Genomic DNA, 20,181 nt, shown 5'->3' on the forward strand with positions numbered 1-20,181 from the left:
AAATGTATTGAAAACACAAAGTGTATTACAAACAACAAACACAATATATTGAAAGACTGAAGAAAAATTCAATTTTATAAAAATATAAACAGCAAGAACAAACAAACAACCAAAAAAAAAAAAAATTCCAAACTTTAAATAACCCATTCTCCACCCTCAAATGGAAAAAAGTGCATAGCAACAAAACCAAATAAAAAGTCTTCCCCAAATAAAAATAACAACACAAAGCTTTGCATGGGTCCTACATCACCAAAAAAGAACCCCTCGAGAAATAAAACAAAATCCAGAAATTTTAAAAATTTCTAAAAATAAAACGCACAAAACCAACAAAGCAACATTTTTTTTGTTGCCCACAAGCTGCAACATTTTCTTCGATCATTTGCAACATTATTGCCAGCAACATGTTGACATAGTTCCACAGTTGATCCTTTGATACACAACCCCTAACCAAAATAGAGAGAGAAAGAGAGAGATCAAGTAGTGTGAGCGGTGGTAGGAGTAGCAGTTCCTAAACTAAATGTTGTTAATAATTTTGGCATTTCTCATGAAAATCAGTGACATTTCCAAAATGCACGGCAAACGATTTATGCTAACCAACAACGGTAACACCGGCAATGCCAACAGCAACAACCACAACAATTCAAACAACAGCAACATGTCGCACAAACAAAAATGGCAACACATTGTTGCCGGTGGTGGAAAAGCCTCCACGCACAATAACAACAATTCAAACTCCAGTAGTACCAGCAGTGGCTGTGATAGTGCAGCCTCATCCTCCACCAATTCTTCATCCAAAGAGAACAAAAATGGTCAACATTTACAAAATGTTGCCTTAACGCCACAACAACTACAACAATTGCGTTACTATCATCAATTGCAACAACAACAATTACAATTGTTACAACAACAATTAATACAAAGGAAGCGGTTGCAACAGCAACTTCGTGAGCAAGGAGTTGAAATATCCTCCAGCCCAAAGGCGGCAGGAAAAGCTGTTACATCTTCCGCAGCTTTGACATGTAATCAACAATATTTACGTCAAATGCGTCAACAACAACAACTTTATCATGTAATGAGACCTGAGCTACAACAAAAACAACATCGAGAACGTTTACAAAAACCCCAACAACAAGTTGATAACTACATGTTCCATAATAAAAATATCAATGATATTTTAAATAATAACAATAACAACAACAACAATGCCAGTAATGATAATTATCTACAACAACAATACAATGATGGCCAATCTAATGCCATTAATTTTAAAGGTGGGAATTAATTTTTAATTTAATTAAGACATTTATATATTTTAATTTTTTTAAGAAATATATTTTTAAATACTATTTTAGGCGTGTTAAATTGTAAACAAAATACAGGTCGCATTTATGTTCCGATTTGGATGAAATTTGGCACAAGTCACTTATTTGGCCCAAGGACGAAACCTATTGAAATTGGGAAAAATCGGTTCAGATTTATATATAGCTTCCATATATATTTTCGTCCGATTTAAGGTTAAAAGAGTACCAAAGTCCCTATATATCTTTCGATTTTCACGAAATTTGGCACTGAATACTAAATTTGGTCCAGAATGATGTTTAGCTCCCATATATATTTTCGTCCTATTTAAGCTAAATGGGTCTCCAAAGTCGCTATATATCTTTCGAATTGCACGAAATTTGGCATAGGGCACGGAATTGGGTCAATAATGATGTGTGCTAAGTTTCGTGAAAATCGATTCAGATTTATATATAGCTCCCATGTATAGTTTCGTCCGATTTATGGTAAATGGGGCACCAAACTCCCTATATATCTTTCAATTTGCACGAAATTTGGCATAAAGTACTGAATTAGGTCAAGAATGACGTGTGCCAAGTTTCGAGAAAATCGGTTCAGATTTAGATATAGCTCCCATATATAGTTTTGTCCGATTTGATGTAAATGGTGCATCGAAGTCCCTATATAACTTTCGATTTGCACAAAATGTTGCATAGTGTACTGAATTGAGTCTAGAATGACGTGTGCCAAGTTTGGAGGAAATCGGGTCAGATTTTTATATAGCTCCCATATATATTTTCGCCCGATTTCTGGTAAATGGTGCACCAATGACCGAATATATTTTTCGATTGGAATGTAATTTGACATAACGTACTGAATTGAGTCTAGAATGATGTGTGCTAAGTTTCGTGAAGATCCGTTCAGATTTAGATATAGCTCCCATATATATTTTCGTCCGATTTTACATAAATGGTGCACCAAACTCCTAATGTTTGTCCAATTAACACGAAATTTTGGACAACATATCAAATTGAGACTTGGATGACGTTATTGGATTTTGCTGAAATTAGTCCAGATGCCGCCATAGCTTCCATATGTATTTCGAGCGGGTGTCTGATTGAGATAAAATTTTTAACAGTGCGGCGTACCGAATAGCGTGTATAAATTTTTCTATAAATCGTTTTCCATAAATTTGTCCCATGATACGCAGAAGACTCTAGATCTGCCCGAATGAAATTAAATTTATCATAGGTTGCAGGAAGACAGGAGTATGTTCCTTCGAAGGAACATTGACATACAATTGTAAGGATACATATGTACATCATACCCAAAGTGGTGAAGGGTATCATACAGTTGGTCCAGTCCGACTTTACTACTTTCCTTACTGGTTTTAAAATATTTTTTTAACGACTATCTTTAGGCGTAGATATTTTAAAATATTTCTAATGACTTTTTTGAATTGTTTTGAGATATTTTTCAATGACTATATTTAGGCGTTTATTTTTTATTTCACGGCCTATATATTTTTCATTGAATTACTTTAGGCGTAGATTTTTTTCAATATTTTTTTATATAAAATTTTCGTAATTAAATGTCCCTCTATACCAAAAAATCAGGAAGGCGCCTTTCAGACGTTCGCTTAACCATCAAAATAACAACTCACAAATAATCTCAATGACATTGGCCTTATTTTTGTTTTCAAAATACAAAATTTTTATTGTCTACTTCTTGTAAATATAGACTTTGGACTTTAGACTCCCGAATAGAAAATTAACCCCCAATAAACACACATCGAAAATCAACATCAAAATTTTCTTCTTTTTTTGATTATCACCACTAGTGAAAATTAGGCAAAAAGTGTAAACTGCAAACTGAAACAAAAATTGCATATTCACCTTGAATTTAACGAGCCAACACAATTTCGATGATGGCTAGAGAACAACAAATAGCAGCAACAACGCATCTATATTTTTGTTGGGTGGTATGGTATTATTTCTTGGGTTTTAGCCAAAATTTCATTCGAATATTATTATTTGTGAGTTTTTATTTTAGAAGCAAATGAGAAATAATTAGAATAATGTATATTTTGTGCATGTGCATCATGAAAAGTTTATATATTATTTTGTATTTTTATTTTCAATTTTTGAAATGAAAGATATACGACAAGTTATAAAAAGTAATACTACGATGTCTTAATGAACCGGATGACATTTGGATGTCTTATGAAACACAAAAAATATATATTGTTAATGAAAAAATTGGTAAAATAGGGAAATATATATTCAATGACTGGAACTAAAATAATAAAAGTGAAATCATATTTTCATTTGAAAACAAATGATAGTTATAAATACGCAGAACATCCTATAAAGAAACTACTCTATAACAAATTGTATAAAAAGCAAATAATATCTCTATAACGAATTTTCTGTCCGAACGCAACTGCCATTTTCTCTCTTTAATATTGCATTATTAATATGATGTCAATGAGAATTATTAAGTGGTGTAGATTAACGCAACATGTTGCTAATGACATTGAATGTCATATTAAGGTGGAGTTGTAATTGTTTAAGAGTTTTTTCATTAAAATATAATAATTTTCGTTTTTGCAAAATAGTCAGGCTGAATCCCAGTTTGTTGTTTTTATAAAAAAAAAAACAATTTATTTGTGGGAAATGTATGACATTGTTTGCCGAGGGGTAAGGCAGGGAAGACTATAGTTTCAGATCACGCCACTGATCCTCATCAGTTCCCTTAGTTTTTTGTTGGGATATTCTCCCCCAAATTTTCAATATTTTAAAGCTTGTTCGCTTAGTGTTGCCATTATACTTGCATATATTGACGTATGCGCATATAATTATCTGACTGTAATATATATACACGGAATTAAAAACAATTTATTTATTCAAGAAAATAATGTGGGTTACAACAATATGTGTATTTCATTATAGCAGCCCACAGCTGTTGCAGCTGTTTATTTGTTTAAATAAGTAAACAAAAATTGCAAACGAAAAATAAATAAAATAAACTGTCATACAGTGTAAAACAGTGGAATAAGAAAACTATATAAACAAATAACAAGTGATAAATTTATTCTTAGGGTAAATTATTTAATTTCGACCTTTTTTATTCACAAATTAATTCTCCCAGAATATTAATTGTTTTTTTTTTTCAAGGAGTGAGCTTCCATCCCTCCTAATAATTAAGGTTGTGAGTGATCCAAAAACCATTTCTAGGTGTAAGTTTTTTAAAAATATTTTCAATGATTACCTATAGGAGTAGATGTCTACCTTAAGGCTTAGTTTTTTTTAATATTTTTTTTTTTTCAAATACAACCTTATGTCGTAGATTTTTTTTTAATATTTTTTCAAGCGTCTACCTTTTGGCGTACATATTTGTTATTTGAATTTTGCCTTGTAAGGGCAGTGATCATTTGAAAAATGTTCTTTTAAAAGGACTGTTTCTAGAATGAAGACAAATGTCGAACCTTGACAAATTTGAATTTAATTCGCATATGCAAGTTTCGCATCAGGGTGAAATAAATACAAGTTATCAACATACGACCTTTGTAAAGCCACATAGCCCAATATGCCTGATGAGCCGCTTAACCAACGGCAAAACGCTTCGCATAATGATGGGTACGTAGATTCTTCTCCTGGCTTTCCTTTTCATTTCAAAAATTAGATCATTAACCTCGACTCGAAAGAGTATAAATAACTCACGTAGATATTTTAAAATATTTTCCGAAGACTATATTTTTCAAGGGTCTACCTTTAGGCGTAGATATTTTAAAATATTTTCCAGAGACTATTTTTAGGCGTAGATATTTTAAAATATTTTTCAACGATTACCTTTTGGAGAAGACTTTTTAAAATATTTTTTTCAAAGACTATCTTTAGGCGTAGATTTTTTAAAGTATTTTCAAGGCTTAGATTTTTTCAGTATTTTATTCAAAAACTATTTTAAGGCGTAGATTTTTTTAAGTAGTTTATTCAAAGACTATTTTAAGGCGTAGATTTTTAAAGTATTTTATTCAAAGACTATTTTAAGGCGTAGATTTTTTTAAGTATTTTATTCAAAGACTATTTTAAGGCGTAGATTTTTTAAGTATTTTATTCAAAGGCTATTTTAAGGCGTAGATTTTTTAAGTATTTTATTCAAAGACTAATTTAGGTTTTATTTAATTTTAATTCAACAACGTAGCTTTATTTTTTCCTTTTTGTAAAGTGCGTAAATATATTTCTCTCAAAGGCCTGCCACTAGTTCTGGCTCAGACATAAGCCATCAAAAAGAAAGAGAAAAAAAACTGAACTGTCACAGACATTGTCATATACATACATAAGTGTTCACTTCCACTCTTTATTATAATATTATTTTATATATTTTCCTTACCACCAGCCAATTTTTTTTCTTTTACACGCATATTTTTACAAAGGCCTCAGATACCGGGGAGAGTGTTGAGGGTGTAAGAGGTCCCAAGATGTAATAAACATAAATATGAGAGACAACAACAACAATGTTGAGAATCTTAAAGCCTTCCACTTGGTACCCAGTGAGGGATGGTGTATAATGAGGAGGAGGGTTGCAATGTATCCATGTAATGCTAAACCTTATAAACTTGTTTTTAAAGTACTTGATATTTAAGAATAAAGTATTCTTAAGAAATTATTTAAAAAATATTTTATAAAGAGTTCATTTTTTTGCTTTGCTTACACAAAAGGGTATCGCACACACTCCATCTATGTGACATTGACCGGATATGATTACGACGTACACACTTACCCATAGAGATGAGGGCATTTAATTTTTTAAATGACAAACGGAAATTCTTTAATTGAGTAAGGAAAGTGAAGAAATTTTAAAGAACAGAATAAAAACATAAAAGATGCAGATGCTGAGGAAAAATCAATTAATTCCTATAGAAAAAATAATTTAAAAAAAAAACTGGTCAATCGCGGATATGGAATCCAAAGAAGAAAAAATGGAAAGCTCGTCCCATACAAAAATATTGATTTTTCATGGACTTTTTATGGCACTTCTTCCCGGCAAGTTTATGTACATGATCATGAGTATACCAAATTTTGAGAAAACAAAAATTAGGGAGCCGTAAATTCAAAAGTCTCTTTGTTTCTTCCCCCTCTTATCGTAATTGCCTCTACACCAAATGCAATATTTCATTATTAGCTGGCTTGTATTTTTGTATGCACCCCGTTTTATCTCCCCTTTGCCGTTTAACATTTGCCCTTCAAAACATTTGGGATTTTTGGTTTTATTTGTTTCTTATGAAATAAAACTTTGAAAACTTTTATTTTTTCCCTAGTATTCCCACTACTGCCCCTTTGGTGCTTAGGAATATTTCGAAAAAAAAACAACCAAATGCTTTTATCATTAAATTTAAATACATATTTATTTTTTGGTTTTGTTTCATTGAATTCGACATGACTTCGATTACAAATAGTTTTTGGGGTAAACTGTGTGTGTATGTGTGCGTTGAAGGCATCATGGAATCAAGTGTGTGTAGGTTCTAAATTTTGTTGTTCTTTCTCTTTTTGAAAACATAAACTGCCACTCAAATTGCCCCCAATATGTATGGAAAGAATCTTAAATATGCTTATAATTCAAAATCTTGTATATTTATGTTTGTAGTGTTTTTTTAAGAGGGGAGAGGAGGATGGGGATTACATGTAGTATGATGTCTGTTTTGTTTTGAGGGGGAGCTAGTGTCATGACAAGTGTTAATTATCAAGTGCTACAACTTGCTGTTTCAAAATAGAGCAAACGGATCCTAACTTGAAATTATTTCTTTTGGGGAGACCAAATTGTGCTTTTGATGATGCATGGATCATCTCCTCTAAGAATGAAATATGCTTTGCATATGTTTTACATAAAAGTTTAATTTTTGGACATATTTGAAGTTTTCTTTTCATTTTTATTATTGGAGAGCTATAAATGTTATACACTGTAATAAAAAATGAAGAATCTTTTACACTTGAAAAAATTATGGGAATGAAATTCAATGCCACTTAGGGCAATTAAAGATTCTCTATTCTAAAGAAATTTGAAGAATCTCATGATCTAAAATTGTATGGTAGTCTTTGAAGTTCTTCGATTTATAAGTACACTGAGAGGTCTGCAATTTATAGAAAACTAAGTTGTCTTCTAAAAACAGTTCTTATATTTTATGAAAAAATTAAAGGGTCCTATAATTTTATACAATGGACCAGGATGGCACGGCAGATGTGTTTTATCACGGAAGAGCTATTTTCTTTACAGAAGTGGATTTATGTTCGTAGAAGAGGTCTTCTATCTTAGTCATTTTGTTTCATCCCTAAGCGTGGTCTTCTGTAAGTAGCGGTCGTCATATTCGAACTTAGACAAGAAATTTGTTATTATTTTGATGAACAATTCCTGACCCTATTGGAAAGAAGGAAGGGTCTTCCATCCATGGTAAAGGTATACCAACCATGGAAGTGTTTAAGGTTTTAAGAGTTTTTCTACTACATCTAGACGTGCCGATTTTTAACTTCAAGTACCTATTGGGAAAAATTTTATTCTGTAAAAATATTTCTTCTTATAATAGCGATTACCGACTTGGAATTTCGTTAGCAAATATTTATAATTTTGAGACGGTGTTCTTTCTTCAGCTTTTTAATGATGAAAATCGTATGTATCTATTGGAAACGCCGGAAAGAGCAATGTTGTTCACACGAGAGGTTTTCTATTCGTAAAAGTGGTCTTTTATACTCACATTAGTTTTTTTTTTTATCTCTAGACGAGGTCTTCTCAAAGTTGCGGTCACGCACTTCGATAGCAATTTTTTAGAACTTTAAGTACCTATTGGGAAATATTTTATTCTATAAAAATCTATATAGCTATTTTCATATGCGAAATATCAAATAGGTCGTATATTTTAAAACAGGATATATTTCCTGTATATACCAAGTGATCCTGTTTAGGAAATTCTAAAGTTTGTTTTGTATGTATTACCCTATTCCCTATTATAGCCTGCTCAAAAATATTTACAGACCCAATACATCTTTTTTTTTTCAACGGCGATTCAGTGGACTTCTATTTCAAGAACGAAGTGTTCTAATTGATATGCCTTTTTGTCGTGGAGGATCACGTTCAAAAATGACTGGTCTCGGCATCAAAGCACCTGAATCAGATCGGATATATAACAAAATAGATACACCTGAAAAAAAACACTTTCAAAACAAAAAGTACTGTGCGTCCTGAACAAGCTTGGTATATTTATTTTATTCTCTAGATGACCCACAAGGTCAATTTTGATTTCAATTTTATGGTTTATAATTTTTTATCCATGCGTTTATATTAATTTTAAACTACAATATCTCACGTTCTTGTTCTCCAAAAAATTTCTATACCTCCCGAGCTTATCTGTCATCAACGGCGGCACTATTAACTAAATTAAATACCATAACGGGGTATTATTATCATCATTAATAGGCCATAAAAACAGATCATATTATATTTTAATGACTTTGCAACAAAATCATTCACTACTGCCACTAACAAATTTACTTTTTATTTCTCTAGACTTAATTTAAATTTTCGTAAATATTTCACGAAGCTGTAAAAAATATATTCAGTTTTGTAGCTGCACTATAAAAAAACCAAACGAACGAACATATTTTGGTGTCTGTCTGCAACTCAATAAAAATTTGTCATCGTTTGTTTAATATGTGAATTCATTCAGTCAGCCTGTCAGTCACTTAGTCTGCCGGTCGATTGGTCGGTCGACTCATTCATTCATGCATCGCTACTTTATTTCTTTCCGACTTTGTGGGCCATAGTTTTTATGCTTATTTTCACGCCTATGCTGCAAGGCAAGGCGGGCGTAGCTGAGCGGTATTTTTTGTTATTTACAGACTCTCAAGTGTGTCATTCCACTTTATTTTGTATTTGTATTAGTCGTTTTATGTTTTTTGTTGTTCTCACTCTCTCTTTTCTAAATGACAATGTGGTAGATGTTGGTGTCTAGAAGTCTCCGCCGCCAACACTATTGATGCCCTTTATTCTGAACACTAGATCTGCTGATCATTCTTCTTTTCATCTGATAATTTTTTCTGTTATTTTTAAATGACTCTTCTTCTACATGTGGTCGTTTCAGCAGTGGCCGGCGATCGTTGCACTTTAATTTCAATATTTTTTTTTGTTTGTGTGTGTATGTGTTTTGTTCTTTTATTCAGCCCATTTATATTTTGTTGTAGAAAGTGAAAGTTGTAAAAAAATTAATTGAAATTAATTTATTTTAATAAAACGCCTTAAAGAGAGGGTGAGAGGGTCTTGGTTGCTGCTGATTTCATTTATGTAGAGTGTAATTAATTGAAATATTCTAAATTTTATTTATTTCCATTTTATTCTAATCGGTTTCTTCTCTTTTTTTCTTTACAGGACAAAAACCCTATCGTGGCATGACAGAATTCTCTACAAGCAACGACATCAACAATAAATCTCATCATTTATCATCTCAACCGCTTCAAAATTCACCACGCCATCATTATCTAGCGTACCCATCAGCTGGCGCACAGCAGCAACATCACTTATCGCCATCATCTGCAACTAATAATCATACCACAAATTTCACCACACAACAACATCAAAATAACACACACAACACCACATTCAATGCACAATTTAACAAACAATTCACCCAAACATTAAAACAACAACTCATCAATAATTGTAAAAATAATCATTCGACGACGACAGCAACAACAAATTCTTCTGCAAATATCAACAACAAATTGAATGACGTGCTACGTTCACCCTCATCGAACGGATCATCAGTAACACATTCCCCAACGCATTATCGCAAACCCTTTAACTCACCACAAAATTCACCTTTCGGCGGTGGCAGCAACGTCACGGCCGGCATTACTTGCGGCCAACAACATCTGCTACAGCAGCGACGTAAATTGCCCTTCCTTACGCACACCCAATATCAGCAACATCTCAACGATCTCCTGTCGCAGCAGCAACACTTGCAACAGCAACAACAACAATTGTTGCTAAACAAAGACGCCAGTGCCACCGACGAGGAACTGAGCGAGGAGAGTCTAAAACAGAATGTGGCCATTGTTCTGAGCAATTTGGATCGTTACAATAACGCTTTGCGTAGCATCATTTTGAATGAGCAGGTCAATACGACCAGCGACAGTTCTTCTTCGGTATTTTATGACGAGGCTGATTTGAATTTTCTCAATTGTGGCAACAACAATCAGCAACAGCAGCAACACACAAACAATATGGCAACGGCAATAACTCCCGAATCGGATTACAACAGTAATGCCACAACCCCTGGATCTCGCAGCAACAACATGCTGCCGCCCTATGACTCAACGGCCAGCAACATGTTGCCCCAACAGGCCCAACAACATTTGGTAGGTTATACGCATAACAACGTTAGTAGTGGTTTAAACAATGCTTGTAGTGGTGGTGGTGGTGTGGGTGTCGGTACTGCTTATATGGGCAACAATTTAACTTGTTCTTTGGCTTCGTCCCACGATTTTACTCATGATAATTCTGATTACCAGTGGTTCTTGGACTACGGCTACAGAGATGGCTGCGGTGGCATGCAACGCAGTGTACTCTCCTCATTGTCGGCCTCGTACAATGGTCTTGGCGACCTGATCTATGAAGATTTGGCCAAAAACCTCGATGCCAATCTAGCCGAAGTCGATATGGAAAGTTTTCGCGCCGAAGATATCCACTCGCTACTCTCACAATTACCCTCATATTGTAAGAGTTTAGGTGGTAATCGTTTACAACAGTCGTTGCTGATGCAACAACAACAGCAGCAACAACATTTGTTGCCCTCACAACAAAATTTGACGGCACAACAACTCCAACAAATGGCAGCAGCTCAAACAATGTCACAGACATCGACGACATCGACAAATGATTTGATCGATAATTCATTTTGTAAATCGGAATTGTTATTTTCACCCGTCAAAGAATCGCACATTTCGGTGGATTCTTTAGATATGGATGGGTATCCGGATGATGGAGATATTATCTTGACATGTAAGGCAAACAAAGATAATTATACAATTGCCTTTGAGGGTAGTGTCCTGTATTCCGATGAAAGTTTTTATGGTAAGTACACAACAAAAGCACATTTTGAAAATAGAGTTCGAAAAATATTTTAATTTGCAATTTTTATAGAATATCCTGAGTATTGGAGTCAGAGCACTTCTATATAATGGAAGACGCAATGGTATTATACTATAGAAGAAAACCCAAATGTCTTCAATCTTTAAGAAGACCCAATATTAATTGAAACCCTAAATATTTCATAGATAATAGATGGCTCATCAGCCTCTTAATTATAATATAAACACCAGAAAGAACCATTCTATTCTTAGAATACTTCATTTCATAGTAAAGATACTCCGTCCATATAAAAAACTCTATTAAGGTCTTCAATCTTTCGAAAAGTCTTCTATTTAAGCAATAGGTTTAAAATTACCCCTCTATTCTTAGAGAAGGCTTCAACCTAAAATAAAACATCTACTATCCCAAAAGAGGTCTTCTTCTAATAGGAAGGGTACAAAATCCTTAAAAGATGTGTTCAATCCAAGAAGGGTGTATTCGAAAGCCCCAACAAGAACCCCTCTATTATTAAAATCTATCATTCTATAGCTGATCTACTTTTTAAAAATTTGGTCTTCTGAAAAACACACCTATATCCTTATAATAAGGCTTCAATCTATCTTCAATCTACAAACAAGAGGTCTCCTATCCCTCTCAGGAGTCTTTTTATCCGTAGAAGAGGTTTTCGAATAGATTTATCCATGAATAAGGTCCTTTATCCACAGAAGATGTTTTCAAGAACATCCTATTTAAAGCAGAAAGAAAATGTATCCCTAAAAGAGATTTCCTATCCGTACACTAAGGATTTGTTATTCGGGGAAGAGGTTTCCTATTTATAAAATAAGTACTCCATCCATAGAAGAGGTCTTGCACAGAAGAAGTTTTCAACTACCTCAACAGTAAACCTAGAGGATGTATTTTGTACTTAGAGAAGTCTTTTTATCCCTTTTCCATCGAATATGTTTTCATATTTGTAGAAGAGGTTTTCTATCCACACAATAGGTGCCCTATCCATAGAAGAGGTCTTGAGCAACCTCGTATTAATAATAGAAACCCTAAGCACCCTTCTATTTTAAAAAGTAAAATATTTAAATTTATAGAACAGATATTCTATCCATAGACAATATCATCTAAGCTAAGTTCTTCTCAGACGAGGTTTTCTATTTATAGAAGAGGTTTTTAAACCCAGAGGAGGTCTGTTTTAACCCGTAAAAAAAGATCGCAATGGACAAATGTCTCTCAGTGAACGGTGCAATCAGCAGTCGTAAATCCCTAACATAACCTAGCATTTAAGGAATAAATATTCTTTATAGCATGTCATCTATCCCTTTGAGGTCACTTCCATCTCTACAAATATGTTTTCCATCTATAGAATTGATATATTATCGATTAAACCATTTTTTTTCAAATTTATTAATCGAACTCTATTTCCAAATTATATCCCCCTTGAAAATGTTTTATTAATTGTTTCCTTTCCCTTCTTCCAGAACCCAATGAAATTGCCATGAAGAACAAACAGAATTGCATTAATTTGCATAGCAATTTAGATGATATTGTCCAACGTAAATCTCTGGAGGTGTCGATGTCAAGGTCAGAACAGCCACAGCCTTGTAATAATATGCGCAACAAATTACAAAAGTCACATACAACACAATTGCAAAGGTAAGTCGAAGTAGAAGAAACCCCAAAAAACACCAACAAGCTATGCAAAGCAAACACAGTAAGACATAATCACTCCTACGCCTACCTAACCTATTTGTCTGACTGGCAACCTTTCCAATTTTGGAATTGTTCATTTCTAAATTTATTATTTGCATTTTCTTTCTTTTGAATTTCCGTTTTCATTTCAAACTAGATATTGAATGAATTTATTTCTGTTAATTGCTTTTTGTTTTTTCTTTTTTGAGAAAATAAACAAAGACATTTTTGAGTCATCGTCATCAGGTTTATATATGACGTCTATGCACTTAATTTCCGTTTGAATATATTTCAAATCATAATAAAAAGAGTCAAAGTAAAAGTATTTTTTGTATAAATGAATTTAGTTTTATCAGCCAAATACAAATGTATAAGTATTCGTTGCTGCCGTTGATGAGAGGTCATTTCAATTGTCTTTAATTTAAATGTATTTATTTTGTTGTTGCTGTTTTTTCGTATTCTCATTCATCAGCAACTTTTATTGGATGAGCTGGAACAATGCTTGGGATTTTATGGTTGCTGGCAATTTTTTAAATTGAAATAAACACGAACAAAAATTATCCACTAAATTGAAATTTAAATATTTTAGATTTTTTGTGGTAAATGGAATGCCATAAATTAAAAAAAAAATGAATGAATTTTGAATAGCAACAAGATATAACAACAAAAACTTTAATTAATAGGAAATCGAATTTCGGAAGGGGCTTGTTTAAAAATTGCTTAATTTTCTGTCACCTATATTTATTTCACAAAATATACAAAGCTGTGGGGTTTCGTGTTTGTAAAAACTTTATTTTTAATTTAAAATATATTTTAATACGCCTGAGTATCAATTTCAATACATACTTGCTTGCTTCTCCGCTCTCTTGTTCAAAATGCTTTGTTTATTTCGGCTTTTGCACCTAGTTTTAACAACCACATTTTTATTTTACTAACACCACTTATAAAAACATAAATTTTAATCTTATTTTTTATTTGTTTCTTTTTTTCTTCCTTCCAACAAAAACCAACGAACCAACAATCAAATCGAACAAAAATATCGTTACTCCCTCCTCCAACATAATTGTGTTTCCCAATCAACCAAACCCCAAAACACAAAACACACTTACGATGTAATCGATGTTAATCCCATTTTCGATATGGTATATTAACTTCATCCTAAAAAGTCTCTATGCTTTACTTTCTTCTCCTGCGCGTAGATATCCATCGGGTAACAATAATAATGCACCCGATGCCATTATCATTAGCCGACCGGCATTACAGCAGCTGACCAATGCCCTAACGGGTGGAGTACGCAAAAGCAGTAGTTTGCCCAATTTACGTGACGGCACTCAGGAGGTAATGATTTTAAGTCAGACGCAAATTCATCCTCAACAGCAGCTGGAGGTGAAACAGCCCTTGAATGTATCACAGGCGATAACAACCTCAAATATGGAGGCAAATTTAAAGTGTCGCAATTTATTGCCCATGTGCCAGATACCCATTACAGCCAATTCGACAGCCGCTTCGATTGATGAGCGTCTAAATGATTTAGCGCAACAGCAACAGTCCAGTGGTTCTTCGCATCATCATCATCACCACCACCAGAAACACAACAACAAACACCGATGTTGTTGTGGCGGTAGCAGCAGCCACAGCAGTGGTGGTGGTGGCGCTGTTAATGCCAGCAATCACTCCACCTCCATGGCCAGTAACAATGGTTCTACCACTCTGACATCTCATCACTCGAACAAGGCTCACATTTCAGGTTCTACATCGTCGGGTTCATCCAACCCACCAGCATTCAATCTAGTCAAATTGTTTATCAAACAGAAAAGCACAAATTGCTCTTTGGAAGATCAACCCAGTGCTCACACCTGTATGGATGTCTCATCGGGCTGCTGGCCATCCAGTGATGCCGCCAATTCTAGCACAAGTTCATCACTGGAACAACGGCTGCGTAAGAAGAGCATGAACGATTCGGGTAAAGGTTCCGCCCTTAGTAGACACGATGAGGAGGAGGTGGCTGATGCCTCAGCTTTAACATTCCAAATGGATGCCTCATCGTCTACACCCAAGAAACAACAACAGCAGCGGCGTTCATCGCTGTTCTATGATGAGGAGCCCAGTAGCAGTTCAACGGGTTCGTTGACAGCCACAAATTCACCAGCACACCGCAGACGCAGCATGCCCTTGCGCAATCCCGCTCTTAACCATTTGGCAACTCAACATCATAATTCCGGTAACAACAACAACTCCACTGCTAGTCTCTTATCATCGGATAATACCTCGGAACAAATGACCCAAATCCATTTGTCGTCCGGCCAAGAAGCCTCATCGTCATCAGCCTCATCATCTGCCAAAGCTGAGCGCAACAAACAGCGTAGAAGTCGTGATGCATCCCGGCCCATTTCGAATGCATCCAGCTCGGAAATGATAACACGTTCCATGCAAACGTCCTGCGGCAGCCTGAGTACCCGTAGCAGCTTAAGTGATCGTTTCCGTTGTGTGCCACCCTCCTTTTTGGAGAAACTCAATAATTTGGGCGAGGAACGGCAAGCTCCCATCTATGTGATCTATCCCAACTACGCGCTGCCCGATTTGGGTTTCGTCAAGACCTCAGCCACACCCGACGTCATTTTCTCACCCTTCAACTATAAGAACTCCATTGGCAGCGCCACATCCTCATGTGCTTCGCTGAAGAAACGTTTCAGCCTCATGGCTGGCAGCGACGAAGACGAAATACTCAAGACAATGGACTACAAGCACATACAAGACTGGCATTCGTTGGTTACCCTGTTGCCGGGTGATTACAGGCGTAGACTAAAACACATTCCACAAGTTGACGGAATTCTCAGCCAATTAGAATCTGAATTAGCACAGAAGCCTCTGTTCTGTTTAACTCCGCCCGTCAGACGTAATCGACCACACATTTGCGATTGCAATCAATACTTCCAGCGTGAGCAGCCGCAGGCAACAGAGGCCACAGCTGGTGGTGCTTCATCCAGTTCCGGTTCTAGTCAACAGCCCTCGTCGGGTTATCGTGGTTCATCCACAATGCTAACCGATTCGGAATTCGATGCCAGTTCGGGTAGTGGTGATAATCTGAAGCAAATGTATGTCTATCAGTATGAACAGCAGCGTATGGACTCCGGAGTGGAAATGAGTCCCAAAGTGCAATCAACACCAGTACCAATGCCAAGAGGTATTCTACGCAAGAGTTCTTCGGCGGTGAGAAATAAGCGTAATTCCATGATTGAACAAGATTCAAAGCAGGCTAAGCTGGAGAAGAGGCGATCTTTGCAAGAACCACCAAATCACTATGCAATTGGTTCGGCGGAGGAATTGGCCGAGGTCTTTGAAGAAGAGACACCCGGTTGTGAGCTGTATGCCAGTCCACAACCACGCAGTGAACGTCTGTCACGCAAAGATTTGGATGCCCGTGTACGAGCTGAGAATTTCCTCTCATCCTTGCCACGTAATGAGCTTAAGTATTATGCCGAGATTGCAGCAATATTAGAGTCTTCCGAACCTGAAATTCAATATGATGCAGCTGCCTTAAAGAAGGAGGTATCAAGGGCTTTGAGCCAACAGAAGAAAGTCTCGTTTAACGATAAGGAGGCACAAGAGCAGAATGCAGCAGCGAATGCAATGCAAATGCAGCCACCAGAGGCGAGGCAAAGGTTTTCAACCCCACCCAATTCACCGAATATTTCAATGGCAACAAATGGCGGTGCAGGCCCACAAAATCCAGCTGCATTACGTTTACAGTCGACAGCGACGACACAACAAACCACCACCGGCACGGTTGCTGCTGCCCCACGTCGTTGCTCGCAACGCGATGAGCAAGAGAAACGTAAATCGGAAAGTAATCGCTTTAAACGTCTACAAATCCAATGGGAACTGATAAGCAAAGATTCGAGTATGCTCAAAGAATTAGCTAATGAGGAACAAACAAAAAGTGGTGGCTCAACACCCACATCAGCTCAAGCAGCAGCTAATGCTGCAGCAGCGGCAGCCACAAAATCACGTATACCTCGTCCTGTGAGCTATCCAGCTGGCAAGTAAGTAGAAATTTTAAATAATTTTCTTGCATATTTTTGGAAATTTGTACTGGTTTTGAAATTGTGTACACACACAATTTGAATGTAGTATGTAAATTAATTGGTAGTAGTTTAGAAATAAAGCTAACAGCAAGTGAAAAATAATGGAAGGATTTTTTAATTAACTAAACAAGTATGCGCCTGAAAGTATGCCATATTTTTGGTGTGTTGCATTGTGTACTTATTGAGAAAACCTGGAAGGAATGCAAGCTAAAAATTACTCTTTAGTGAAAGAAATACATTTGGTTTTGGTGTGTGTTAATAAAAATTATTTAATTTGATAAATATCTTCCCATATTTTTCACTTTATTGTATGCTGTTTTTTTTTTAATATTAAATTATAATTAACTAGAATTTGGTATTATTGTTTTTGCTAATTTATTTATTTTTTTTTTCTTATTATTTTTATTTTCATGTATATTTCAAAAAAATCTACCTATCTACCCAACGCACCTTTTTGATCCTACCTACCCCTCAACAACAACACAATGCCTGTAATCCTGATTTTTGGGTTATATTATAATTTTTATTTAAATTTATGTAAATATATATAAAAACGTGGATAATTTTGGTTTGTAATGTATTGTGTATTCCTCCACATGTATCAATCATCACAATTCAACATAAAACAATTGCATGTTGTTTTTTGATTACTCTATATATACAATACTCAACATACATACACATCTGTAAAATGTATAAAACGTAAACTCTGTAGAAGAACTGATATATATCATAAAGATAATCATCATACAACAATGACTGATAATAATACAACAACAACTAGTACTCCTACTACAACAACAATTCATAATAAAAATGTCACTGTAAATACTAAAATACCTAAACCTCCACGTATTTCTCCACAAATTGCTAGAATAACAAATCAAGCGGATCCCACAAAGACAACACGTTCACCATCACGTCTACAGCCACCGAAACGTTACAGCATGACATCAACACCTCCCTCATCGGCAACAAGTGGCGGAGCCGCTGCAACGGTATCATCACCATCAACACCCACAACACCAGGCAGCATCAGCGGCGGTTCGGCGTCAAGGGCCCGTACACCCAACTCAAGAGTAGCTGTTACAGCTCCGAATACTCCCAAGAAAAGAGTGCAATCACCAAGGTAATAGGGGGTTTTAAATATTTGAATATTGGGTTTAATGAGATTTTCATTTAATATTTTATTACAGTTAGCAAAATTCAATAAACCTTTGCAAATAGCTTGAACTCCACATAGTAGTGCCGTATTATTTTCGGCATTCGGTCAAATTTATTAAATCAAAATGTCTGTAATTTGAAAATATATCCCCCCTAATAAAGGTCCCTATTCTAGGTATTTTACCACCGAAGGGGCTGTCATGTCATGTTTGAATATCAAAATCGGTATTTGTTTTGAGATAGCCTCCATTTATCGAACTGAAAAATTTTTTGATGTTCATAGCTGCATATTCCAACACTTTTGCACGTAATTTTGGATTTCGGCTTCTCAGAGGATAAAATCCTCTTTCTCATGATTAAGAAAAATCCTCGCTTATAAGAGACCAAGGTTATAACAGGGCATAACCAATATTTTTTAAAAAATCCAGGCCTTTAATAATAGAGAATAAAAAATATTTTTTAAAAAAATCCACGCTTATGACAGACCAAGTCTATAACAGGGCATAAAAAATATTTTTTAAAAAAATCCACGCTTATGACAGACCAAGTCTATAACAGGGCATAAAAAATATTTTTTAAACAAATCCACGCTTATGACAGACCAAGTCTATAACAGGGCATAAAAAATATTTTTTAAAAAATCCACGCTTATAACAGACCAAGTCTATAAAAGGGCATAAATAATATTTTTTAAAAAATCCACCCCTATAGTAATAGAGCATAACAAAAATATTTTTTAAAAAATCCTCCCCTATAATAATAGAGCATAAAAAATATTTTTTAAAAAATCCACGCTTATAACAGACCAAGTCTATAACAGGGCATTTAAAATATTTTTTTAAAAAATCCACGCTTTAACAGACCAAGTCTTTAAAAGGGCATAAAAAATATGTTTTAAAAAATCTTGTTTTTAAATTCAACCTATTTTGTTATTTGTTATTTTTAACCCCCTAATCAACATGAATTTCAATTTATTGCTACAATTTATCTCTACTAATCTATTGTCACATTTGAAAATCTCATTGAATCCAATATTTAGTGAAATATTTCTATCAAAATTTCTTATTAATCTTTATTATTATTTTCTCTCTTTCTTCCAGAACTATTCCACGTGTGCGATAAATCTAAAAGATGACGAAAAAAATTAAATCAGAAAACGGAAAATCCTATATATATGAAACACATCCCCCTCCTGTGTTGTAATATTTATTTTCCAGTTTTTAATGAAATCAACAAAGCCTCAGCCTAGCACGAGTTTATAGATTAGACAAAATGATTACAACTTAAAAAAGAAGAAAACGAAATGATGATATATAGTCTAAAAAATAACTCTAAAGAACAACAAAACAATAGCAAATGCTTATAGACACAAAAAAGACAAGAACAACAAGAAGTTATAAGTATTAATGCAAGAAAATGAATTGTTATGTTGTGAGAAAAAAAAGGAAATTGAAATGAAATCAAAAAAAGGAGTTTGGTAACCAGAATGTTAACAAAAACATACCACAAACAAAAAAGTCATATTTATAGGCTGCAAATAAGACATTCATATGGTATACACAACAACAAACAATAACAAAAAGAAAATATTTTGCTAATTTAAATTTTAAATTATGTAAATTAGTTCAACAAACAGAACTTGTATTTAGTACAAGAGAAAAAACCAGGCAAAATATTTTTTATGGAACTTAACTTTTTGATTTTCTAGAGAATCGATTCGTTTTTTTCTACACAACCACTAAAACAATAACAACCCAAACACCAGTGATAATCTAATGACAAAACAAATTTTGTTTAAACAATCCCAAAAACCTATAACTTTTGTGTGGTATCTAAGCAA

General features: G+C 34.6%; 1 protein-coding gene across 1 annotated transcript; it reads left to right on the forward strand.

Annotated features, from left to right (window-relative positions):
* The first annotated feature begins 513 nt into the window (after positions 1-513).
* On the forward strand, positions 514-19,493 carry LOC133329742 (uncharacterized). Its single transcript, XM_061538212.1, has 10 exons — positions 514-1,146; positions 1,210-1,271; positions 9,682-9,984; positions 10,090-11,397; positions 12,882-13,056; positions 14,259-14,734; positions 14,840-16,834; positions 16,922-17,135; positions 18,052-18,306; positions 19,442-19,493. Exons 1-10 carry the CDS (start codon positions 518-520, stop codon positions 19,461-19,463), a joined length of 5,439 nt encoding a protein of 1,812 aa, XP_061394196.1. The 5' UTR covers positions 514-517; the 3' UTR covers positions 19,464-19,493.
* Positions 19,494-20,181: the final 688 nt, after the last annotated feature.

This window comes from Musca vetustissima, unplaced genomic scaffold, assembly GCF_032173495.1.
Source record: "Musca vetustissima isolate MV318-11 ecotype Yass unplaced genomic scaffold, APGP_CSIRO_Mvet_v1 utg5101, whole genome shotgun sequence".
In the NCBI taxonomy this organism is placed as follows: Eukaryota; Metazoa; Arthropoda; class Insecta; order Diptera; family Muscidae; genus Musca; species Musca vetustissima.

Excerpts from the sequence above, each read along its gene's own strand:
- LOC133329742 (XM_061538212.1), top strand. The coding sequence starts at position 518 with ATGTTGTTAATAATTTTGGCATTTCTCATGAAAATCAGTGACATTTCC. Across the intron at positions 13,057-14,258 it reads CATACAACACAATTGCAAAG|TCTCTATGCTTTACTTTCTT; the intron begins GTAAGTCGAAGT and ends CATCCTAAAAAG. Across the intron at positions 18,307-19,441 it reads AAAAGAGTGCAATCACCAAG|AACTATTCCACGTGTGCGAT; the intron begins GTAATAGGGGGT and ends TCTTTCTTCCAG.